The 26350-nt window shown below is 49.3% G+C and overlaps 1 protein-coding gene across 2 annotated transcripts in view; it reads right to left on the reverse strand.

The window, feature by feature from the left end:
* PRKG1 (protein kinase cGMP-dependent 1) overlaps positions 1 to 26350 on the reverse strand; it is a 384810-nt gene that overhangs the window by 337514 nt on the left and 20946 nt on the right. Inside the window, exon 1 of one of the 2 annotated variants that reach the window (XM_053983677.1) lies at positions 18344 to 18654. The exons of the other annotated variant lie outside the window; for it this stretch is intronic. Within the exon in view, the coding sequence (XP_053839652.1) occupies positions 18344 to 18654 (311 nt within the window). Of the gene's footprint in view, positions 1 to 18343; positions 18655 to 26350 lie in introns of those variants that run through there. 2 annotated transcript variants of the gene reach the window in all.

The raw sequence follows: 26350 nt of genomic DNA on the forward strand, positions 1-26350 counted from the left end.
GGCCAACTTCACAAGGTGCTCAACCATCGCAGCATTTCTTTCCTCCCAAACTGTAACTCCTGCAGGAGATCTCAGGAATACAGCACTTTCCACCTGCCAGTTTCATGGATCTTCTTTTCATTTTTTCCTGGCAGCCATCCCAAAAAGCTGGTGTATGTGAAGCTATTCCCTGCAAATCCTACTTGGACAATTTGCCTTCCTGCTCAAGGAATAAAATCTAACAATTCCCCTTTGTGTGCTGGTTAATAAATCTGCATGCTGCTATCAGTGGTTTTTTTTGGTTTTTTTTTTGTTTTTGTTTTTTTTTTTTTTTTTGTTTTTTTTTTTGTTTTTTTTTTTTTTGTTGTTGTTGTTTTCCAATAGAGAGACAAGGCTGTTCTATTTATAAAGGTCAAGTAAATTGTGTGCAGTCTGTGGAGCCTTAACATCTCTGTGTTATTAAAACAGAATATTTCATTTAAACAGTCTCTTTCAGAGAGAAAAAGAAATTTCTCCCAATAACATCTCTTCCCCCCTCCATTCTGAATTAAGGTCTATGCACACAGAGGAGAACGTAAGTGTTTGTTTGTTCTGCACTTGAATTATAACAACTATTATTTTTTAAACACTCTATAACATTTTTACAGGTTGTTTGGATAAGGCAGTCATAAATCCTGCTCAGCTGTCATGCCAGGAAAAAGCCTGGCAGAGACAAAAGCTGCCAGGAACAGCAAAGGGGGATGGGGCTGAGGGGGGGAGTTAAACAAGGTTTAAGAGGCTTAACCTGGACAAAAACATTGCCTTGGGACAGATCTCTGCCATCTTCCTGTACTGGAATGATGTCCTGAGGGACTGGGACTTCCACATGAATTTCACATGAGGTCAGACAAGGATTCCAGAGCTGCCAGTGCTCAAACTTTCCTCAGTTCTGTGATTAAACCAGACTGGTTTAATCTTTATCCGCTTAACAACAATCGCAAATAAACAGGTTTTTAGTGGTCAGAGTGGTGATTATGGCACAGCAAAATGGGGCAGACTGCTTAAATCCAAGGTACCAGTACCTGTGATGCTGCTGGCACAGCACAAAGCCCAGGCAGGCCCCCAGGAACACAGCAAACTGAGGAGCAAACACAGAAATCCCATCTAAGCCCAGGCCCAATCACAGCATTCCCAGCTGAACGCTGTGCCTTGCACTGAAAGCACAGCACAGGAGACATTCCTCAGCTGGACCTGCACAGGAACCTGAATTTCTGATGGCATTTTGTGTTTGGTGATCTCCACGGTGGGCGGAGGGTGGCTGAGAGCTGAAGGCTGTCCTGTGCCACCGAGCCAACATCAAAGAACACAGGCACAACCCAAAACAGAGCTGAGTGAGGGATCTCCCCAGGCTGGCTATCATATTCTCCCCCAGAGCAGCTCAGAGAAGCCTGTAAAGGCAGGACAAAGAAGTGCCAGGCATAATTACTCCCTGCAGGTGCTCCAATTCCATTTTTCTGGACAGATATGCCCAGCACTGCCAGCTAGAAGCTCCGCAGCAGAAACCCCAAGTGACCAGCTCTGCCCCAGGACAACCAAGCTGAACTCCACAAAGCCTTTAGATTAACAAAAGAAAAACAAAACAAAAAAACCCACTTAAAGTTTCTAACCTGAGCTTTAACTTTTCCAAACTCTTCATTTCATTAGCACACTTCTAATACACATAATCTCAATTTTAAAGATTACTGTGTGATTTAGTCTCGGGTTACTAGGAAAAGAAAATCTTAACCAAACCTGTAATTAACCTATATCTGCATTAATGTTTGCTCTTTAGGTGGAAATTTGAGGAAAGCCTTTCTGGCTGTGAAAATCAATGCCCCTGAAATGAGAACACTGGAATTTTAAGTGTCCTGGTTTTGTTAAAGACCATCCCTTGCTATTTAATCAGGAATGAAAAGTAATTTCTAATCACCAAGTGCCTGTGCTTATGAAGCAATTACAGTTAAGGCATTCTCTTGGATAGAAAAACTCATCAGCACTAAAAGCCAGACAGATGAAAGCCTGCAGTGATGGGCAGAGCAAACCTTGTGCTGACCACAATCCTCTCCTCCTCGGGTACAACACTGGGTGCCCCAAACTCCCCAACTTGTAGTAAATTAGGAGGCAAAAACATATGAACAGCATAAGTACATGTAAAGAGGAGAAAAGAAAGGAATAAATGAATTTCCTACTGTTCTCTGGCCACCCCTGAGGCTGCAAGCAGCACTTGAAGCAGGCTGATGAAATCCTCCTCGTCAAAGGCAGCAGAGGAGTGTTGTGATCTGCACACTCCCTCTCCTAATCTGTTCTGGCAAGGCGATTACAGGAGCTGCTTCCTTTAAAAGAAGTCAAATTTATGCACACATGAATAAAGGGCTAACTGTACAATCAGTCCCAACAGCAGTGCCAGGAAAAGAGCCTGCTGCAAGGGGAAAATGGGATGCAAAATGCAGCATGGAAGGGAAGATGCTGGTTTTTCAGCTCCAGCTTTATATGGATCAAAAAGGTCAGAGTGCTCATAGAATTCCAGAAGGGTTTGGGTTGGAAGGGACCTTAAAGGAACCCACTGGAAGGGTCCCATCCAGTGCCACCCCCTGCCATGGGCAGGGACACCTTCCACTATCCCAGGCTGCTCCAAGCCCCAAAGTCCAGCCTGGCCCTGGACACTACCAGGGATCCAGGGGCAGCCCCAGCTGCTCTGGGCACCCTGTGCCAGGGCCTGCCCACCCTCCCAGGGAACAATTCCTGCTCAATATCCCATCCTGCCCTGCCCTCTGACACTGGGAAGCCATCCCTCCTTGTCTCTCCATCCCTTGTACAGAGTCTCTCTCCATCTTTCTTACCAGTTCCTTCAGGCCCTGCAAGGCCACAATTTGGTCTCCCCAAAGCTTTCTCCTCTCCAGGCTGAACAATCCCAGCTGTCCCAGCCTTTCCTCCCAGCAGAACTGCTCCATCCCTCTGCTCATCCTGGTGCCTCCCCTGGGCTCTCTCCAGCAGCTCCAGGTCCCTCCTGTGCTGGCCCCAGGGCTGGGGCAGCTCTGCAGATGGGGTCTCACCAGAGCCCAGGGGCAGAGGGGCAGGATCCCCCCTCCCCTGCTGCGGCTCAGCCCAGGGCCCAGGGGGGAGGGGGGGGGGGTGGTTCTGGGTCCCAGCTCTCACCCCCAGCACAGCTCCTTCTCCAGGGCTGCTCCAGTTGCTCATCCCCAGCACCTGGCCTGGTTAAACCCCCTGAGATTCCCAAGGGCTCCCATGGAGAAGAGTTTGGAGAGTTCAGGGTTTTGTACCTCAGCCAGCCTGTGCAGACAGTGCTAAGGAAGGACAGAGGAGGGAACAAGGCTGGAGAAGGGGACTGTGTGCCCAGCAGTCACCTTTCCCCTGTCCAGCTGGGACAGATGTCCCTCCCCTACTGCTCCCCATCACTCTTCTTGCAGGGAACAGAAGCCACCAACAGCCAAGACATTTGCAGAGAGCCCAAGAAGCAGTTTTGAGGGTGTGAGGGGGAAGAGTCAAAAGCAGCAATCTGTTTATTTGGCACCTAAATATAGCCCAGTTAACTCAGCAAACATTTTCTCTGTACTACATTGCTATTTTGTCTGCGTGCAGAGGCTGCAAGGAGCCAGCTGCAGCATCACCAGTTGATTACATTCTCTGATGAGGAATTTGCTTTTGTTCCTCAGCAGAAATTTCTGCCACTACATGCCCATGACTGCTCTCCTGGGTCTTGGGTATGAAAATTCAGTTTTCTGCTAAAGCCCCAGCACAAAGAAGGAGCTTTTCACCTCAGCCTTACACAAAGGAGCTCAGCTCAGCCATGCCTGGCCAGGAATCAAGCCCCTGCTAATCAAACAGGACACATCAGGTGGCTGCTCTTCCAGGCTGGCCACAGGCTGATTAATTATTTCATTCTACACCAGGTTTATTAAGTTCTCTCATTCCACACCAGGTTAATTAATTCTTTCATTCCACACAACCCAGCTGCTGCTAAAAGAGAAGTTTGTCGACCAGCTGCATTCAGAGTGGAGCCTGCTGCTCAGAAAAGCCTTCATGGACAGTAACAAAAAACAAGATTGGGCATTTTGAGATTCCTGTTTAAAAAGCATTATAACCCTTCAGAGCAATTTCAGGTTCGTTTGGTTTTGGTGGTTTTTTTTTTTGTTTGTTTTGTTTTGGTTTTTTTTTGGTTTTTTTTTTTTTTTTTTTTTTTGTTTGGTGTTTTTTTTGTTATAGGACTGCACACCTGGACACCTGTAGCATGTAGAGGAAAACTTGTTTTCATTATGAAAACTAGAATGAAATCACAGAACCTCAGACTCGTTTGGGTTGGAAGGGACCTTAAAACCCTTCCAGTGCCACCCCTGCCATGGACAGGGACACCTTCCACTGTCCCAGGCTGCTCCAAACCCCGTCCAACCTGGCCTTGGACACTACCAGGGATCCAGGGGCAGCCACAGCTGCTCTGGGCACCCTGTGCCAGGGTCTGCCCACCCTCCCAGGGAACAATCCCTTCCCAATATCCCATCCATCCCTGCCCTCTGGCAGTGGGAAGCCATTCCCTGTGTTCTGTCCCTCCATCCCTTGTCCCAGGTCCCTCTCTGGCACCAGCTGTCTTAGCACCCCCTCAGGCACTGGAAGGGGCTCTAAGGTCCACCCAGAGCCTTCTTCTCCAGGCTAAATCCCCAACTCTCCCTGCCTTTCCTCCCAGGAAAGGTTTTAAATGATCCATGACTGATTTTTTTTTTTCCAGACTCACTTAAATCCAACTTTGCCTGAAGTTTTATGACACAGGCAGGTCCCTGTCAATGCAGCATCTGATTTACCCTTCAGGTGGGTCCACAAACAGACAATTGATTAAACTTTTTAAAGCCCTCCCTGCACAACAGATACTCCTTAAAAAGCACAGGCTGTGGGCAGAAGGAGAGATCTCAACTCGAAAATAAAGACCAGAACACCAAAATACACATCTACAATTCCTCTGCAGTGCTTTCACACTAATTTGCTGAGGTGGCTGCCTTTTATCCTCAATGTTTGTATTGCAGCAAAGTGCACTTGAGTCAACAAAACAATCCCAGAGAAAATGGTGTCAAGGCACTGAGTGGCTGTGGCTGGGCAATCTCAGGCTCCCTAGTCCAAACTGATTAAAAAAAAAACCCAACTTTTAAGTCTTCTGAAAACACTGAGCACAAGATAGGTTTAAAACAAGCAGATATTGGCGGAAGGGAAAAAAAAAAAAAAAGCCTGCTGTTGAGCAGTGAGAGATGTGTCAGCGATGGCTCTGAAGCATCAGCCAGGGATGCTCAGGATCTGTATCCTGCAGTCCTGCCCTGCCTGTCCCTCAGTGTCCAAGGAATTTGATGTCACCTGGTGGCTGCAGACACGTGGAATTTAGGGTGGGAAGGTCCCTCTCATCATTTTACTGTGGGAAGCCACATGGAGAGAGCCAAGGCAGCTCTAAAGAAGGCACAGAGCAAACAACCTGACAGCCAGGCAGCTTTTTTGTGCATCCTATTTTTCAGTGGAACTGATAAAAATTCCATTAAGAAGCTTGGAATAGGCATGGAATATTATCTCTCCATGATATATCATTTCTTCAGCATGAGCAAAGGCACAAAGTATTTCAGCTGCTGACCAAGGAAATCAGGATAGGTAAGAGAGCTCAAGGCTCCCCAGGAAGCACCTAAGCCTCAGAAGGCTCCTCCAGCATATATTAAAACTCCAAATCCCTGTGAAGATCCCATTCTGGGTACATTCCACAAGCATCCATATTTTCCACAAAGCTCCTGCTTTGCCCCAGTGCCCAAGGCAGCTGTCCCAAGCCACCCTTCCCAATCCTGCACCCTGCCAGCACAGCTTTGCTGAGCTTTACCTTTTGGTTGCTACATATTCATGGATTTTCCATCAATAACAACTCTGCCACAATGCTCTGAACATTGCTCAGCTGTATTTATTAAGCAGGAGCCTCCTTCAGAACCCTACAGCCAAAATGTTTGTGCCCAGCCAGCTTAAACAAATAATTTGTCTCCAGCTTATAACACTTGCCCATCACAGAGCACAGCAAGAAGCTTTTGTGGTGAAAAACATAGGGAAAAATATGTGGATATAGAGTAAGCCTGCCATTGAAAAAGTCCTTTATAGCTCACAGCTGGAATTTCAGTCAAAACAAGGAGAGGGTGGAGAGCCACTGTGCTCCAGGGGTGACCTGTGACATGTCCCTGGCTCTGCCCCATTTCCAGTAGGTCTCCCATGTGTTTGGCTTCACCAAACAGCCTCAATCCCTATGGAAGCTTCTCCATTAATACCTGCAAATAATGGGATAATTCTTAACCCAGATTTGTACATCCCAAGTGATGCTCTTAGCACCACACTAGTGGGTTCCCATTTGAGTTATTTTTGGCTTTCAAATTAAGAAACCATTTCAAAAGATTCCCAACACCTGTTTTGTCTGTGCAAGAGCAACAGCACAAACCCGAGAGCTGAGATGTGATTGATGATCTCCCTTTTGGAGCTGCTTTGCCTACCTAGATCAGGTTGTCACTCATCCTTGCACAAAGTCCAAATGGGAAAGACTTGGGCATTGAAGAGGGAAGGGATCATTTGTTCCTAGCCATGGACAAGACACAAAGCACCTGGCAGGGTGGTTGATGAGAAAATAACAGTGGTGAAGGTGAACAGAAGGTGGAGCAGGCAGAGGTTGGGTCTGTCACCTCACAGAGCCCAAAGTCACTTTTCCCAGTGCCAGATCCCCACAAAGAGCGCTGGCACACGGAACACACGTGTGCTGGCAGTCACTGTGCTCAAGTGTCCCAGCTTGCTGGAAACAAGCAGGCACAGTAACAAAGCCAGCACGGGAACGGAGGGAGATGAGATGGATAGTGAGCATTTGTGGCAGCAGCTCTGGCCACAGAGAGCAACACAACTTTCCCAGGCATGGTCCTGGAAAAGGCTGTGAGAAGATCAGAGGAAAGAATGGGAAACAATTCTTATCTTCACTTGCTGCAGCTGTTGTGCACATGTAGAATGTGCTATGGAGATTTGTTTACCAAAGGGTGTTTTCTTAATTAGCTAATGATGATTGGATAGGGGGATCAATTAGGTCCAGGTGTATCGTAACTGTCTATAAAAGAGCAATGGGTTTCTTAATAAAGATTATTATTGATGAGCCTTCTGTGAATTGTGGAGTCTCCGCTAATTATTACCTGGCCAGGGGCCCGTTGCTATGACAAGCATTCCCTTGGGAATCCAGACTGATCAGAAAAAGGCCACAGGAGCCCTCCTGCCCAGGCATGTGACTCTGAGCTACCTGTCAGAGTCACTCAGAAAGCAGCAGGATGTCACCAGAATGTGAGCAAGCACAGCTGTCCCAGATGTGTCCGTCCTCCAGGCAGGAGCAGGGACACTTCAGTCACATTCCAGCTTCAGGTGGCTCTGGCTTCCTTCTGGCTGTGCCCCCAACCAAGGGAAGGTCAGGGAGAACCAGAGGATCTGCCTGCCTTACACTCTCCCAAAATGCTCTATCCTGGTGTCCCAGTCCCAGTGTTTAGAAAAGCCTTCTCCTCTCCATGCTTCATTTCCTGTTGGAACCCTGGTTACTAAAAATTTTAAACTTTATGTACTATCAAACACTAACGCCCCAAAAAAACACTACATTTAATCTAAAGCCATTAAAAACCTTCCAAAATTAAATCATAAAACTTGAATTATAAGTATATAATTTAAATTAAAATATATAATACCATATAATAAAAAACTTAAAATTCAAAGCTTTAAAATAGAATAATATATATAACAAAATCAAAATCTTAAAGCAAAAGCTAGTCCTTCTTCACAAATTTAAATATTATATAATTAAATAAAACATCCAAATTATAAACCACAAATAATTAGTTAATAAATTAAAAATAAAAATAATTTAAATATCATTCCTTAATTAAACAATTTATCCTTAAAAAGCCTTATAAAACACAACTCCATTTTTAATTTTTTAAATACTATAAAACTCACAATTTATAAAAAAACTATAATATAAATAAAAACAAATAAACATCTAAATCCAAATAAAAAATAGCATCTCACACATCTTATCCTAACTTTAACAAAGAAAAAACCCCAAAACCTCTACACAGTTTCCCTCCTGTGCCTCTCAGAGCTGGGCTTCCACAGGAGAACAGGAAGCAGTCACAGATCTGATGGGCAGGACTTGTTCTCCCCTTCATGCAGTTGCTGTCTGAACAGCAATTAAATGTGCAAGGAGGTGCAAGGAGCAACAACAGGTATTACACACACACCCTCAATACAACAGGTATTGCACACACACACAGTACAACAGGTGTTACACACACACACCCCCAGTACAACAGGTGTTACACACACCCACCCAGTACAACAGGTGTTACACACACCCCCTCGGTACAACAGGTATTACACACACACCCAGTACAACAGGTGTTACACACCCCCAATATAACAGGTATTACACACACACCCTCAATACAACAGGTATTACACACATACCCAGTACAACAGGTATTACACACATACCCAGTTCAACAGGTGTTACACACACCTCCAGTTCAACAGGTGTTACACACACATCCTCAATACAACAGGTATTACACACACATCCACAGTACAACAGGTATTACACACACATCCACAGTACAACAGGTATTACACACACATCCACAGTACAACAGGTATTACACACACATCCACAGTACAACAGGTATCACACACACACACACATCCCCAGTACAACAGGTGTTACACACACCCCCAGTACAACAGGTGTTACACACCCCCAGTTGGTTTGTAGGTGTCTGCCCCGTTTGGATGCACAGCCCTGTTCCAGGACTCAGACCCAAGCTGTGTACAGAGCACACCCAATCCCACATTTCTGAGGGATTTATCCCACTCTTGGTCTGGCTATTCCCCACCAGTGAGACCTGGCTGTTGTTTGCTCCACAGGCAGGACTGTAATAAGGACAGGCAATGCCAAACACGGAGCCTCTGGAACTGGGGCAGGGCACAGAACTTGCCCAGGATGTCACTGAGCCAGCGCAGGGCGTGCAGAGGGACATTGTGACAATACAGCTCAAAGTCACTGCCTGTGAAGGGGCTGACACTGCAAGGAAGGCTTCTGGAGCAGGTTCCTTCCTGCTGCAGTAATTCCTGTGAGGTGCCACTGAAACCCCCAGATACAACAATTTAAGGGTGTGTCCATTACTGTCTCTACACCCATCCCTTTGGACCAGACTGTGAAGTTGAACATTGCAGTGAACTCCTCCCCTTGCTCCTGCTCCCTTGGATCTATCCAGACACTCTTAGGGATGTACCTGCTCCAGCTGGAACCTTATCCATCAGCCAGTGTCTCCAGGGGTTTACCTACTGTGGTGTATTTATCCACAGCCACACTTACTCTGAGGTGCTCCTGTTCCAGCATGGCCTTCTCTAGGAGCCACAGGCTCTGCAGGAATGAACCTGCTTCCAGCATGGATTTACCCACAGCCCCTGCAGGAAGGAACCTGCTTCAGGAATGAACCTGCTCCAGGATGGATTTACCCACAGCCCCTGCAGGAAGGAACCTGCTCCAGGAATGAACCTGCTCCAGGAAGGATTGACCCACAGCCCCTGCAAGAAGGAACCTGCTCCAGGAATGAATTTGTTCTAGGAATGAACCTGCTCCAATATGGGTCTTACCCTGCTTGTGCCACGAGTTTATCCATGGCCTCATACACAGCTGCTGATGCCTCAAGGTGTTCCTGCTCCGGGATCTATCCTTGGGCCCCAATCCCTTTGGAGGTACAAGACACTTTTGACATGTTCCTGCTGGAGGTGGAACCCCAGCACCACCCACTCACAGCCCAGCTGGGATGGGAGAGACAATCAGAAGGGCAAAAGGGAAAAAGCTCACGGGTTGATATAAAGGCAGTTCAACAGGTAAAGCAAAAGCCACAAGGGATTCATTCTGTCCTTTCCATGGGCAGGCAGGTGTTCAGCCATTCCCAGGAATGGGATTCCATCCTGTGCAATCCTCCTTGGGATCAGCTGTCCTGGCTCTGTCCCCTCCCAGTTTCTTGTGTAGCCCCTGCCTGCTCGCTGGTGGGGCAGGTGAGGAGCAGAAAAGGCCTTGGCACACCAGGAAAGCTGGACTGGCAGGAAAATCCAGCCTCCTGTATCTTGTGCTCCAGTCACTGGAAGGTCTCTGCCTCTGGATGCACACAGGCAACAAGGCTGATTTTTAGCAGAGATGCCAAGCCTGGACCCCTCTGGATGGGACAGCTCTGTAAAAGATGAGCTTTGGGATTGTCAGGGAAGGGAATAAGCAGCATCCATGGGCAGAGAGAAAAATCTTGGGCAGAAGGAGGAGCAGGAACAAGACACCCAGGGAAGTAATAAAGGGCTCAGAAGAAGATGGTGCTACAGAACACAGGAGCTGCTGAAGGATGTTCATCTCCTCCAGCTGACCATGCCCACCCTCAAGCTTCACACAACCCCCTACCTTTACTAACGTGGGCAATACTGCAATTTCAAGGCAAAGCACTGGAGGCTAACTCTGTATTTCCAGGATGCCTGATCTTCCATTTCACCTACAGGAATTTCTCAGGAGTTTAAGAGGCAGATTTTGAAAGTCTCTATAGCTGAAGCAGGTATCCTTTCCAACAAGCCTTAAGGTACAGCTGAGTGGCACTATTTGCATCACATTTGCTTTATCTACACCTTCCTGAAGTGCTTGGCCACTGCCCTGATGTGCTGCTGGCAGTCCCAGGGCCATTGATTTCCTCTATTCACCAGAAATATCACCCACCAAGAAGGTTATTTTCCTCATTTAGCCTGTGGACTCCAAGAGCAGTAATGAATTCCCCTCAGCCGCTGGATCTCTGCACACAAATGACATCAAATAGGCAGTTTAAATCCTAACAAGCACTGACACACCCCAGGGACCCACTTCCACTGGGGGCAGGGAACACTGGCTCTCCATTTCTATGTTATTTACTCCTGAATCTCAATGATACTCTGTGGACACAGAAACCAACACATTTCCACATTTGGCTTTGAAGAGATCTTAAAAATCACCTCGTTCATGGGCAGTGACACCTTCCACTAGACCAGGATGCCTTCCCACAGTCCTGCTGGTTCTGTACAAAATTGCCTCCTGTCCACTGATATGAAAGCCTGACTGTTTTCCCTCCTAATAAAAGTGTATTTGCATGAATGCAATACTCCCCTACGTGTGCTAAATACGTGAGTGCACATACATGTCATTATATATATTTTTCTATTCACATCCAACACAAAGTATGTGTGCACTTACAAGACTGCAATTTAATTTTCCATCAAGCCAGGCAGCTCCATTATGACTTCTCATCTTTGTTCACATCACCCACAGCCACCACCTGACAGAACATTAAGTGAGCAAAACGAGCTGGCCTGGGCTGGGCAGTTTCTAAATCCATGTCAAGCCCAAGTCACAGAGCAGCTGTGCAGCTTTCCTGACACAGCTGGGGTGCTTGGCAGGAAACACCTCCAATAAATGTGTTCACAAACCGAATCAAAGAAGGGAATTTGGGGAAAGAAGCACTGCTCCAGGCAGGAATTGTTGCAGCCTGACAAGGAGCTTTTTTACACTGATAACCTACTTCAAGTTTGCTCCTAATGAACAAGCCTCAAACACAACCCAAAGACCCCAGACTTCAGAAAGTCTGACAGCCCATTTTCGACTTGGAAAGCAGGCACTGGTGTTGAAGTTTGGCTCTCCCTGCTCAGGCTCTGGTTTCCAAGGAAACCAGTGGCTGCAAGAGCCTTGCAAAACGCCGGTCCTGTGCTCCTGCTCGGAGCACGCTGCGCTGGAGCTTCCCCTGACACCAAGCCTGCCAGGAGGGGCTTTAGCAGCGTTTGCAAAACACCTGGATGCAATTCCAGGCATTCAGGATGTCAGGATACACAGAACACACTCGACTGATTGCAACTTCGACCAAACCACTTTCTGTAGATGCTGAGAGGAGAAAGGTATTACTGTCATGGTTCAGGCTCCTATGTAGCAACAAATACTTTTGTTTTTTTCCTGTTCTCTCTGCCCTTCAAAACAAAGACAAGCCACACAAAACACGAATGTCAGGCACTCCTCTGCCTGCATGTACCCGCTAGAAATGGCAAAGCAGCAGATGAAAAACATTTACAGAAATATTTAGACTTCATCCTGATGCATATGCAAGGATTTGGGCCCCGTGAAAAGCCAAAAGCAAAGACCAGCAGCACGGGCAGCAAGGACTATCACTGATGGCAGTGAGTGGTGTTTAATCCATCTCCAGCCCAGCTTTCCTGAACCCTTTCCCTCAGAAAGATGTTTGTATTCAGTAACTCTTATCATCCTACAGTATCTAGCTCAAGCAGGATAACTACAGAAACTGATATGTAACAATTCACTGTATCCTTTTTAAGTCTCTGAAGAAACAAATTTTCCCCTTGAGTCCTATTTTCCATCTGGTGCTCAGCAAGTTCAGAACTCACAGTGTCCCCTGTCCTTCCAGAGGCAGCTGGCCAGGCTAAATTCGTGCTACTACGTCCATTTCTGTTCAGTTTCAGAACTCTGACCTGGCTTCTTTATTATTATTGTTAATTTCAGAAATGTAAGACACATCCTGTGTTTAGGAGCATGGGATGCTGAAGGTCAGGAATGCTTTCACAGAGTCTGGAGAGAAGGAATTCGTGGCCATGGCCTGGGGACCTTATTTTGTGTTGAAGCACTTTAAAACTCTCCACCTAGAGCATTCATACAGCTAAGGATGAATGTAACACAGCTCAGACAAGTATAGGTAATTATTCCAGTAGTACAGATAAAAGGAAAAAAAAAGTTAATTCTGCAGAAAATGAAATTATGGAGCTGTACTACAATTTAAAAAAGAGTCTCTATGTTAATTACCAGCTGTTAGTGTGCTCAGAGCTACTGTACTTGCTGAACAGTGTTGTTTTGCATATAACCACCAAGAAAATGTCACTGTAGTTTCTGAACAGAACCACTTTGCTTTAAAACACAGTTTACTGACACCACACTGCTAAAATTAATCTCCAAAAGCAGCAGAAAAACCCAGGGAAGTCTGTGTTACTTGTTGAACAGAACTAAGAATAAGTGACATTGCAGCGATGTTTTATCTTGCAATTAAACTCATCTCAGCAAGAACCACACAGAAGATGACAAAACAACTACGTGGCTTTAGTAGTTTTATTGGAAGATTTGTTTTTTACCTTCCTTTGAGTCAAACCCCTCTGGAGCTTACACTCAGCACAGACACCACCAGCCTGAACAAGCGTGTTGAGAGATGACCCAAAACACTGCTTCAATAGAGAAAAATCGTAGTTCTGTGCTTAACACCACACAGCCACCCCTTACTGCTGTGAGCAACCCAAACCTCAGAGGCTTGTAATGTATCACACAAGGAGCTGAGCTGTCACAATGTCCTCTTGTCACTTCCCAAGGCATTAAACCACTCGGAGCATGAGTCACACAAGTGCACAGAGGGGAGCCCCATCACTGCCACCACTGCCGAGCCAGACCTGTCAAAACACGGGGAAATCACGCTCGGCTGCCTTGCTCCAGCACTACCCTTCCTGTGCTCACAGCTCTGGCAGGGAGAGCATCATCCCTCACAGCACAGCACCAGGGATCCTCCCCCACCAGTGGTGCCCCAGCACCGCTCAACACATAAAATCCTGACCCTTCAAATGCACCGAAAAACCCCAGTGACGTTAATGGATTTTTGTCCATCGAACATCAGCTGAAACTACGTTCGGATGGATTCGACATTAGAGCACATAAAAGCAACCACAGCATTTAACAGCTCTCACAACAAATGATAAATGCAGTTCACTTAATTGCTCACTGGACACATCAGAGTGGATTGACAGCAAAAAAAAAACCATGAAGGTTGCACCACTACATCCATCTCTGCTGACTGCTCGGGGCAAGATGCTTCACCAGAAAGTGACAGGACTCAAGAGGCCACCACCATCCCAGCTCCTGCCCCACGTTCCAGGAAACCATCACTGCAGGAGCGTGCCTCTGTTCCTCCCCCATCATCTCAACCACCAGTTCCCAGTGTTTTCATCATGTACCAAATTCCTGTACGAAGAGGAGAGCGTGAGGGAAGAGGGGTTTGGGTCATTTCAGCGGTTTTTAGATGAAACTGCAGCATACACAGCACTGATAAACACCAGAAGAGTATTTCATGCCAACACCCTAAATACAAAGTGCTTTTCAAGTATTTCTGGGGATTTTATGACTATTATGATCACTTAAAATACACCCCTAGTACCCAGAGGATGTGCACATTCACCTTCAAAGAGCCAATCTGGCCGTTGCAGGGATTTTGTTAAACCTCTTGTATGGATGTTGCTCTTTCCCTAAGACTATGCAACCAAGTATTTTATATTTCTTAAACCAGACCACTTAAATACAACTCACATGCTGCTCCTCCCCTCACAAATGACTCTCTGGGATTTTGGCAGATTCCCCAAAAGTCTGCTAACTCCCCAAACCAAGTTATTTTTCGTTTTACTCAACATTTCCTACAAATGACACAGCATTTGCTGCTGTCTCTGCTAACAACAGAGCTTGTACCACCTCAGCCAAGAGATCAGGCCCTTTACACTCATGAGCTCTGTGCTTTATTCTCTGTTCTACTTCTACATTTTTTTTTCTCCCTTCTGGAAAAGAAAACACACTGATTACACAGCCTTCCAAAAAGGCAAACAGCTGTTGCAGATCCCTGAACAAAGAAGCCTGTTAAAATTAAAGTTCTGGGTATTTTCCCATGGCAAGAACGAGGCAGGGAAAGGGAAGAGTTGCAGCTTGCTGGTTGAAAAGGCTTCTCTGTACAGTTTAAACTGCAAAGGCAGTTGGTACAAAGTTGGTCTCCCAGTATTCCTTCCATGCTGACAGGCTCTTAGCAGCCAGGATATACCCTGCGAGAGGTCAAAGGTGTGGAAAAACAAACACGAGCAGCAGTTTGGGAAGATGAAGAGGAGAGAATGATCTGCCACAGCATTTTTTCTGCCACAGAAAACCAGCCAGCTTCCCCCCCAGTCTGTGCCCTCTTAGTCGGTCACTTCTGGCAAGTTATGTCCTTTGAGAGGGGGAGAGAAGCAAAAAGCCACTTATTTTAAATAACTGGCTTCTAGTTGCTTCAATAGGGAGACTGATAAAGATGCTAATGCCCAATTCCTCTCACTGGTAATTCAGAAGAAAATGGCTGAATGGCTGGATGTGTCCCTCCATGGATTTTAGCTCCTCATGTCAGCCCACAAAGTCCTGTTTCACTTTTAAAAACATTGTAGAGGCAAAATAAGCCCAACCCTCCAACAGCAACTCAAACTCTTACAACTCTGAAAAAGTAATTTTATTTAACCATATGTGTCCTTAAGTAGGGGAGAAGGGGGAGGATATGTGTGTAAGGGAAGATCCTGCAGATTGAAAGCCATTCATAGAATCTCAGAACAGTTTGGGTTGGAAGAGATCTTAAAGCCCATCCAGTTCCACCCCTGCCATGGCAGGAACACCTTCCAGGTTGCTCCAAGTCCAGCCTGGCCTTGGGTACTTCCAGGGATCCAGGGGCAGCCCCAGCTGCTCTGGGCACCCTGTGCCAGGGCCTGCCCACCCTCCCAGGGAACAATTCCTGCCCAATATCCCATCCATCCCTGCCCTCTGGCAGTGGGAAACCATTCCCTGTGTTCTGTCCCAAGTCCCTCTCAAGCTCTCTTACACTCTTTCAAAGTTCAGCCACTCTGTAACCCAGAATCTTCTGTGAGGCATCACAACAGCTTCCACCACCACACACCCTCAAGTATCTACAGTGACCCTCATGATAATTCAGTTCCCAGAGATTTTCTGCTGCTATTCATCCTACCAATCTCCAGCCACCTCTGCCAGATCAGGAGAGCAAATCCAGCACTACCTAACTAAAAAAAAAAAAAGGCACCAAAAAAACAAAACACCACACAGAGGCTACTTTAAAATCATCTTGGTTGGAAAACTCCTCTAAAATCATCAAGTCCAACCATTCTCCCAGCACTGCCAAGGCCACCACTAAGCAATATCCCCAAGTGCCACATCCACCTGCCTTTTGAACACTTCCTGGTGCCTTGACAAAACAAAAGGCTGGGTGCCATTACCTCGAGAGTCACGGAGGTTCAGCATGAATGGGGGGTGGGGAAAACCAACCCTTTTGTGCAGGTTTTGTTATTCCCAGGTCCTCACCACCTTAACTCTCACCACCACCGTGAGTTATCTTGGCCAGCAGGCTCTTAGGGCTGATACAGAGCACTCAATGCTTCCCAAAGCCACGTACACTCCTGAAACCATTAGCAAGGATCTTTTCCTGTAATCAGACCGGTTTGGGTTGGAAGGGACCCTAAAAGTTCTCTCATTCCAGCCTTCTGCCATGGGCAGGGACACCTCCCACTATCCCGGGCTGCTCCAAACCCCTGGAATGCCCCACCTGAGCAATTACAACCTGAAACCACGAGTTGACTTTGACATTGTAAATAATATTAGAAGTCTTGGCCATGGATGATCAATATAAAACACCCCCTCGGAGGAGTTGGGCATTACACCCCACACCAGACTGCAGGGCAGCATTTATACAAGGAGCAATTAAAATTCCAGCTGGAAAACGTTCACCCAAGGCTTTGCCAGGCTTCCTACATATTTCACTGGAGACGGCAGAGGCTGCGGACTCGCTCTGCTGAAACCTGTGGCGCTTCCCGGAGTTCTGGGAGCTCCATTTGCACTTCAAAGCGCCGAGGGGCAACGACACCGACAAGGAAACCGACACGTGTGGGGCTGAGCATTCCCAGGGGAAATTAACACCGTGGGACGCCTTATCTCACCTTGGGTGTTTACCACACACCCCAGGGATTTCACAGACCGCTCGCCCGCCTGGCCTCAGCCGCCCCAGTCCCCCGTGTCCTGCCAGCCCACTTTTTGGTTTTGGGGTGTTTTATTCCTTTTGGGGGCTGCAGCGGAGGCGTTTCACGCGCCACCGCCGTTCGTCCCCTGACATCCTTTAGAACGCGCGGCCAGGCACCTTAAAAGGACAAAATCTCTGTGGCGGTGGGAATGGGGGGCGGGAACGGGAATGTGGGAATGGGAGCGGGACCGGGAAGCGGCGGGGCGGCAGGAGGGGCACACGAGGCCCGGCCCGGCGGGTCCGGCCATGGCGGCCGCCCTAAGGGGCGGGCAGTTGCCTGGAGACGGCGGGGCCCGCCATGGCGGCGGGAAAGGGCCGAGGCTGCGCGGGGAGCGCGGCCAGCCCCGGCACAGTCCCCGAGGGGACGCTCCGGCAGGGTCCCCATGCCCCGCCACCTCTCCCCGGGCACCGTCCCTGTGTCCCGGCACCGCCGCCCGCGGCACCGTGCCCGCATCCCGGAGCCCGCCCGGCGCACACGCTCCCCACTACCGGCATGGCTCGGGGATCCGCCAGCGCTCCCCGTTATCATCCCGCGAGGAAGATGCCGGCCGCGGAGAGAAGGAGGGGATTTTGCCCATCGACGGGGAGGTTGCGCCCCGGCCCCGCACATGGAGCCTGGCGCGGCGAGCATCCGCTCATCACCTCTTCCCTTTTATCCCTTGAGGAGCGCTGAACCAAAGGCACGGAGATGTACCGGCCAGGAAAAGGCACTGAGCGAGGCAGGACTCCTCTTCCCCATTAAGACGCTCTGATTTCCCTAATCTGCGGCAGGTGTGAAACCGGGGCAGCGCATCCCCCGGCGCGCCGGCACCTGAGGATCCCCGCAACTTTCCCTACCCCCCGCACACCCTCTGGCGCACCAGGACACTGCAATAAGCTCCTGCTTCTGCCAAACCCCCCTCCCCAAAACACCAGCCCCCTCCCGGAGAGCCGGGCACCGCATCCCGCCGGGCTCCAAGTTTCCCGACTGGGAATGTCTCCCTGCGGGGTCCCGCAGCGAGCCCCGGGTTTCTCCCGCTCCCTCCCGCAGCGACAAAGCCTCCATGCCCACGACACGATCCGGTTCAACCCGCCGGCAGCACCGTCCGCCCCGCCGCCCCTGTCCTTCGGAAGGATGGGGCGGCCGGGTTCCCCCGCAGCCGGGACGGGCTGTCCGGGACCCGGGCGTCCCGCTCTGCTGGCACCTCGGCGCTCACTCCTGCCGTTCTTCTCCCGCCCCCCTACCGCAAACCCGGCGCTCGCAACTTTCCCACCCCGCGGGGCCACCCGGGGAGGATGCGGGAATGCCGCGCTCCGCTCCGGTCCCTGCCCGGCGGGCGGCTGCGAGGCCGGGGATGGAGCGGGATGAGGGAGAGAGGGGAGGCTGAGCGACGGGGTGACCCCCTGCTTACTGCGGGCTCTTGGGGTAGAAGGGGAGGGTGACGTGGCTGAGATCTTGGATGTCGAAGGCGGTGGGCTCGGCCGAGATCGCCTGGCGCTTGGTCCGCTGCTCGACCTGCAAGGTGCCGGCGCTTTGCTGCTGCGCCTGCTGCGTGGCGGGCCGGATCACCGAGCGGTACTTGTCCAGCTCGTTCTGCAGCTTCTGGATCAGTTCGTCCTTCTGGTCCAACTCCAGCTCCAGCTCGTCGATGAGCGCATCCCGCTGCCGCAGCTCCTCGATCTTCTCCTGCAGCGCGTACTGTAAATCCCGCAAAGTGCCCATGGTCCTGCCGCCGCGCTCGCCCCTCGCCGCTCCCGGCAACTTTCCCCCCCCAGGGCCGCCTCCCCGCGCCCGGGCCACCCCGGCCCCCGCCGTCCCCCTGGGCTCGGCCCGGCCCCGCGGGGCCGCCGCCGCAGCCGGACCCCCGGCACGGCGCTCCGGAGCCGGGGTGTTGTCGGGGGCGATGTGGATCCGCCTGCGTCAGGCCGGGCTGCCGAGGGAGCCGAGACACACACACACACACCCGCGGCGGCGAGCGGGGAGGGAGGGGAGGCGGGCGGGCGGCGGGAGGGAGGCAGGGGCGGCGAGGAGGATGCACATGCTCGCCCCGCTCCCTGCCGCCGGCCCCGCCGCGCCCCGCGCCGCCCACGCCCCGCGGGCTGCCGAGGAGGGAGGGGGCCGGCCGGGAGCAGCTGCCGGTGCCTGCCCTCCCGGCCTTCAGCTGGAGGCCAGCACACAGGTCCGAGCCGCGGACCTCCCGTCCTGCTCCCCTCCCTCCCTCTGCTCCGCTCAAGGTGCCACTTCTCCTTAAAGAACTTCTCCCCCCTTTGCTTTTCTTTTAAAGAGCCGGTTTTTGTTGTCTTCCCCGAGTGGAAGCACAAACCAGCGTCTGGCATGGCTCCTCCTCAAGCCTCAGCAAGCTCCGGGCTCCAAAAACCCAGATTTTCATGGGAATATCGGTCAAGTCTGTCTGCACTGCAAAAGCCTGGAGGCAGGGCATCTGGCTTTCAGAGCACTGAAAAACACCCCCTTTAACTTAAAATCTGGGAAATTTTCTGCCTGGCCCAAATATCCATGTGAAAGCCCAAGTTTCTGCTGTACCAAACTGATCAGACTTCCCCAGAGTGCAGGGTTTTCCTTCATGCACTCAAGGTTTTCTGTGTGGCCCTACCTCTGCCATACAGCTCACAGGGCTGCAGCACAGAAATAACAAAGTGAAATAAATGAGCCACGGTGGCCAAGTCCTCGGTGCCAAACGATTCTGGGTTCTTCCATTTGCCAGGCGCTGAAGGGCCACCAATGCTCACCCTGAGAGCACAGCTCCAGCCTTGGCTCTCTGGGGAAGAAACAGGGGGCTGTGAGCTGTTTTGGGGATTCCTGGTCAAATCATCCAGCCTGGAGGAGCCAGTAGTAAAAAGCCCCAGAGCATAGGAACCTCACCAAAGCTTCTGCAGCACTGGGGCACTGGCACAGTTTCATGCTCTGAGGTTTTCAGTAGCTGTTTCTGTTCCCTCTTGGAGAGTTTGATCTGGGGAGGAGGAGGATGCAGCCCTGAATGTGTTTTTTGGAGGTGGATGGCACCTACACGTTTGTGTCTAGACCTCCCATGCCAGGCATGAGCTGGGAGTGCCAGACATCAGCCCCTGCTTATGGGGGCTGACCTCCTTTGGCCTTGCCCTTTTTTATTTTTTTTTTTTTCCTGTTACACACTGGCTCTAGCTTTCAACCTGCAGCTGGTTTTTATAAAATAAATTTATAAAAGAGAACAGATGAGGAATTAGAGCTGCTCCCTGCTCCACACTGTTGCTGGAAAGGGCCTGGCCTCTGCTCACAGACATGAGGCTTTGCAGGTTTTCATGCATTTGATCCTGCATTTTTCAAATGCACGTGAAAAGGGGGTGGGGAATTGGGTTATGCAAAACTCTTCAGTTTTCAGTCCCCTTGATACATTCGTGCCAGGCACAAAGCAAAGTCCCCCAGTTGTTTCCATGGGTTTAAGTCCAGACAGCATTTTTTACTGTCTATTCCCCCTATTTCCATCTCACATAACTCACTGGGAACAAAAGTACCAAATATTTGCTGAACATTTCCATTTTAAAGACAACAGGCATTAAACAGATGCATTCCTGCTGCCTACAAACTGAGAATCAGTGATAAATAAAATATTTTAACAGCATTCAGCCAACACACTGTACGTTTTATTGCTTTCCTCCCTGCAGAAGTGAAATCTGCAGGAGGGAGAGGTGATAGAGTTACCTGAAGCCCACCAGGCTTCAAAAGAATCACGGCCCTGGAGAAAACTGGTGCATAATTTCTCAGTGACAAGCAGTAAAATAACATTACTTTGTTTCAATGAGAAGGGCACAGCCCGGGACTGAGATAGCAATGCCCCAGAACGGAAAGGATCCACAGAAAACCATGAGAAAATATGGCACATAAAGCTGTCAAGGAATTTAGCTGAGTGTATCTAAAATGTGTATTCATTTCCAGGTAGGAAGCAGATTTTTATCAGACCCTTGGGAGTCTCAAGAGAGATTTTTATGGCTCAGGTTTAGATTTGGGACCATAACCAGCAGCTGTCAAGCCCAAGGCCAGTGTTCCCTGGTTTAAAGATGAGACCAAAGCAGCCCAAAGGGCTTCACAAGCCAACAGCAGAGCTCTGCCATGGGAAGGCAGCTGGCAGTTGCCTATTCCTGGCTATTCCCTGCTCTCCCAAAAAAACAGAGCACAGAAACCACGAGGCCAGCACAGATCCTGCTGTGGGATCTCGGGGACCCCAGGGTACCACCCGACTCCAATAAAAATAAATCCTATGGTCCCATTCCTTTCAATTTAAAGCTCCCAATAAAATAAATCAATAAATAAATGGATCTCAGGCTCAACAGAGCAACTGCTTTGTCTGCTTGATCCAGGGAATGGAAAGGAAGAGCTTTAGGGAGAAGAATGGCAGGAATGCACCAACTGGCTTGGTATTGGGTGAAGCTGCTCACAGCTTAAGGAAACCTTCGGCTATGAACTTCCCAAAGCCTTTTCCTGCTCCCTCCACTGCCAGAGTATACCTGGATGTCGAGTGGGAAGCCAAAAAAAAAGCATCTGCAGAGATCTGCCCCAGAGCACAGCACACCAGGGCTGGCTGGTGGGAATCACATGGAGCAGGGATGTTTCTCCTCTCCGCTGCACTCACAATATTTCCTGTCTGCACAGCTCCAGGGTTTTGATACCTTCTGCTTCTGAACCTTTTCAGGGATCATCTGTCACCAAATGCACCCACTCAGCTGCCATTTTTCAAGCTGAAACTGTATTTGAACACTGTCTATCCTGCAAACACCTCCCTGGATTCCCAAGACGAGGCTCAGGGAGCTGGCACAATCCCTGACAGGCTAATGTCACCTTGCTCCAGCCGGCCAGGACAGCATGGACAGAGAGGCTGGACATGCACCACTGCCCACATACATAAACATCTTCCTCCTCCTGGATGTGGTGTTTGTTCCCTGCCTAATCCACTCTACTCTTTTCCCAAAATATCTGCAGGAGCAGATCAGCCTGTGGCAGAAAGTTGAACCAGCTGGATTTTGTGCTGGATTATCCTGCTTCATGCAGGTTTGGGAAGGTCTGTGACCTGCAGGGCTCTGCCCTCCACTGGCACACAATCAAATTCCTGCCCTGCCTGCGCAGTCACAGCAACACCTTTATGATGAGAAGGAACTACAAGAATACAGGAAAATTTCGAGGGAGGCAGCACAGCAGCTGAACCCTTCCAAGAAGCACCACGAGGTGTGGTCACACCTGAGACTCGCCACATCTCATCCATGGCATGCCACCTGCTATTTCACCACGTCCCCAAAATCCACAAGTCCCCAAGGCAGTCCCCAAGGCAGAGCAAGGAGTGCCACCTACTGAAACACAGGCACACCCGACTCCTCCCTAAGGCACATCTGGCCATTCCTTTCACCCCAAAACGCCTCTGGCAGCTCCTTCTGGGGCCACAGAGCCCTACAGATTTATAGGGGGCACCTGGGAACTAATTCAGCCCCCAGGAACGAGGATGAAGCTGAAATTGCTGTGTCAAAACAGCCTTGCCAAGATGAAGGAGCAGGAATTGAATATCTGGGAAGTGCTTCAGCCTCTTTTCTCTAGGAAAACAAGACCTATTTTCTCACCGCACTGGATGTTCCTCCTCCCTATTTTGGTCCTTTCCAGAGCTTCTAATACAAAAGTGAAAGTAATTTGTTCCTCCCTACAAAGGGATGGAGATATCCAGCTCTGAGCACTGTCATTCAAACCCCATTGATTCCTGCATGCTGGAATTCAAATCAACACCTGAACTGGATTATCCTGATGACTTTCCTTTAGGGCATCAGTTCTTTCCACGCTCAATAAGGAACATTGAGAAGTGTGAAGAGCATGCAGCCATTCCAGGAAATCCTCTCAGGATGAACCTGGGGTAGAGTGCATGAGAAGGAAAAGAAAAATACGGGGGCTTATTAAGGGAACAAAAAATTGTTGGCTGCAGAAGAAGCCGAAGGAAAAAAATAACAATGTGCTGTTCTGCAGTTGTAATGCATTTAGCTTCTTATATCACATTAGGGACATGCAGAACACCAAAATGAATGTTTGTGCCATGCAAAACCAAAGGAGGAGACATTGGGAGCATGGAATAGCAGAGGATTCTCCAGGAACACTGTGGTTTTGATCACACACCACATCGAAGATTTAAATTCTCCCTTGTTTGCTCTTTACCTGGGAGGAAGAGATGGATGGCACAAAGCACGTCCTGTCAATACAAGGTGAGAGATCTCCCTCCCCTTGTTGTTTTTGCAGGCTGGAGCAAAGCCTGGGCTGTGCTTCCTGCTGGGTGGGCTGCAGAGCTGAAACAGCACCAGTATCACTCATCTCATTACAAGCTCTACAGAAAAATGGCACCAGAAAATCATTCTCGGTAGCCACAAGTTCAACAAGCCCTTCAAATCTTGTTCCCTCCATCAAAGCAAACAAAACCATCCCTCTGACTTCTTCTCCCCACTGACAAGACCCTATTGCCACCATCTCTGGCCACACATCTGCAGAAACCTCTGCCCTCCAAAAGCAGGAAGATTTTCTCCCATGACACACAGAAAATTGGATTTTCAGCAGCTCACCCCTCCAGCTGCATGCACATGGTGGCTGTGTGTCCCCACAGCCCTCCAGGGTTAAGGGAACACTGGAGCACTTCTCACATCCTCAGCCTGAATGACATCCTTGGGGCCAGGCTTTCTCCAGGAAGGACCACACACATGATCCCGAGCCCTCCTGAAGGAACCAGGGCCATGATCCTCATCCCTCCTGTCCAGACACACCGCAAGTGACTGGCTCATTTTTCCCATTTTCCAGGAAAGGCTGGACTGCCCAGCACGATCAGACACAGGCAGAGCTTAAACACTTCTTCCTCTGGGCTGAATTAAGCCAGAAACCAGTTCTAAATGATTCAGCTGCCTTAAGAAGTCTCCTTAGGCTCAGATTAAGCAGAAATTTGTTCTGCAAGCTGCCAAAATAAACTCTCGGTGCTCTTTGCAGTTGCCACAATTAGACACTGCCCATGCCCTGCTTCTCCCAGCAGTCCTGGGGCACTGCCTATGTAGAGCAAAAAGCAGCATTTATACAAGGCAGGCCCTGGAAATGTTGTTTTCCATTTGCTTTAAGCCATGAAAGCAAATGAACCCAGGGACCAATTAAATGAAATGCAGGGAAGCAGATTTAGTCGTGGAGCCATGAGATCCAGAATGCAACAGAGGTGAAGTCTGTAAAAAACATCAACTCCGTTGATGTTGCTGGGAAAACAGGTTCACTCTGCTCCCACACACATCTCTGCTGGACTGGGGAAGCTGGAACAGTTGAAGGAAGGTGGGAGCCATGTGCTGGGTCTGGTTTCCACAGGGACAGCCGGGCCAGCTCCCTTCCACTTCTCATCAGCCAGAGCTGAATGCTGGGGGCAGCCTGTGCTCAGTGATCCTGTGACATTCACTGCCCCCCACACATTCCTCCTTGGATTGCATCTGTTCTATGCCTTTCCCATACGAAATCACCTCTGGGCTTGTCTTTATCTGGGTCTCCAACAAGCAACAACTGCTCCCAGGGCACCCTTGGAATCACAGAAGGGTTTGGGTTCAAAAGGTTCTTAAATCTCAGCTCAACCCACACCTGCCATAGCAGGGACACCTTCCACTGTCCCAGGCTGCTCCAAGTCCTGTCCAACCTGGCCTTGGGCACTGCCAGGGATCCAGGGCCTGCCCACCCTCCCAGGGAACAATTCCTGCCCAATATACCATCCATCCCTGCCCTCTGGCACTGGGAAGCCATTCCCTGTGTCCTGTCCCCCCTTCCCTTGTAAAGAGCCTCTCCATGCTTCTTGTAGCTCCTTCAGGCATTGGAAGGCCACAGTGAGGTCACCCCAGAGCTTCTCCTCTCCAGGCTGAACAATCCCAGCTCTGCCAGAGCACTGGTCCTTGTCAGATGCTGGGGAAAACTTGGGCTCACCAAAAAAGAGATTTGTTCCACCAGACAGCTGCAATTCTTCTCTGTTTCCTTGTAAAACACAACACAACCACAGCTGAACTCCTCAGTTTCAGCTTTCCCCCTCTGACCCACGCTGCCTTGTGCACATCACTCATTGTTTTATTCACGGTGCTCCGGCTGCAAGAGGTGGAAAGCAAAACCCTCAGGAAGCTGAGAACAGCAAGAAGCTCATTGCCCACCCCCAAATTATATTAATTGATAGCAGTTAATTTCTCCAGCCTTATTCTGAGGCTGTTTGATGCCATTCCTTCACTTTGAGGGTTTCACAGTGACAAACCTCTCAGCAGCCCTGAGCATTTGCAATTCTGGGTGCTCCCTCTGCTCACCCCTTCAGACCCTGCAGTGTTTCTTATCTCTCCTCTCCAGTAATGCACCACTCACCTCCCATAATTGCCTTGGTCTGTTGTTTTGATTTATCCAGCCGCCAAAACAATTCATTTATATTTGAAATTGGATTAGAAATAAACACAAATTCTGCTCCCCCGATATGAAAATAACCAGCGTGTTACCATTTCATGACACATTGAGAACAAGTGTCCTGTCTCTTTATACAATCAGTTTAATTCCCCTGCTTATTAAAAAATATTATTTGGCTGTTTCAGGTATTTATAATAATAAACACAAACAACAGATTTCAAATCTGGGGTTTACATGCCTAGAGAACAGGCTGGTGTTTCTTTTAGCTGCACTGAGAGTTGCCTTCCTTTTTAAAAACAGATTTGTGGCAGGATTTATCCTGAAGTCTTTGACATTTGCATGTCCTGAGCAACTGGAAATATTCCACTGGAGCACCAGACTCTTACTCAGGGATCTACAGGTGTTTATGGCCACAATTCCAGCAACACTAAACCCTTCCTCTCTGAGAACATTTCCCAAAAAGCTCTGTCCACAGGAGCTGAGCCCTGTGATCATTTAAGGCTCAGAGTCAATGGCTGCACCCCACAGAGGGCCCAGCTTGTTACAGTACCAAGGAAATGTCCATGAATCATCCAGGCACAGTCTGCAAACAGGGCTCACAAAGGTTTTACTGCACTCCACTGACTTCTACAGCAATTTCTTATTTATGCTTGGGGGAACTCCATCAAGTTGGGCTCTCAGAGTGTGTAAAATGTTTATATTCACCATTTTCTCTGTCAGTGTTTGCAGGGACTGATTGCTCTACTCATCAGAGCATTAGAGACCAGCACTCACCTGATTTCCTCAGCACGGCCAACATCTCTCAGCTGAGTGCCCTGGGTGAGTCACGGGGTGGGCAGAGCTTTTATCCTCTCCTTTCTTCCATTTCTGGTGCAGATTAGCAGCCAAACCCCTGGCTGTGGTTGGCACTGCTCCACCTCCTCACCTGCCCTCGTGTTCCTCACTCCAGTTCCATTCCCAGCTGCTTTTCCTCTGACCTTAACCCCTCTCCATGGCAGAGAATTCAAAC

Source organism: Vidua macroura, chromosome 8, assembly GCF_024509145.1.
Source record: "Vidua macroura isolate BioBank_ID:100142 chromosome 8, ASM2450914v1, whole genome shotgun sequence".
Lineage (NCBI taxonomy): Eukaryota > Metazoa > Chordata > Aves > Passeriformes > Viduidae > Vidua > Vidua macroura.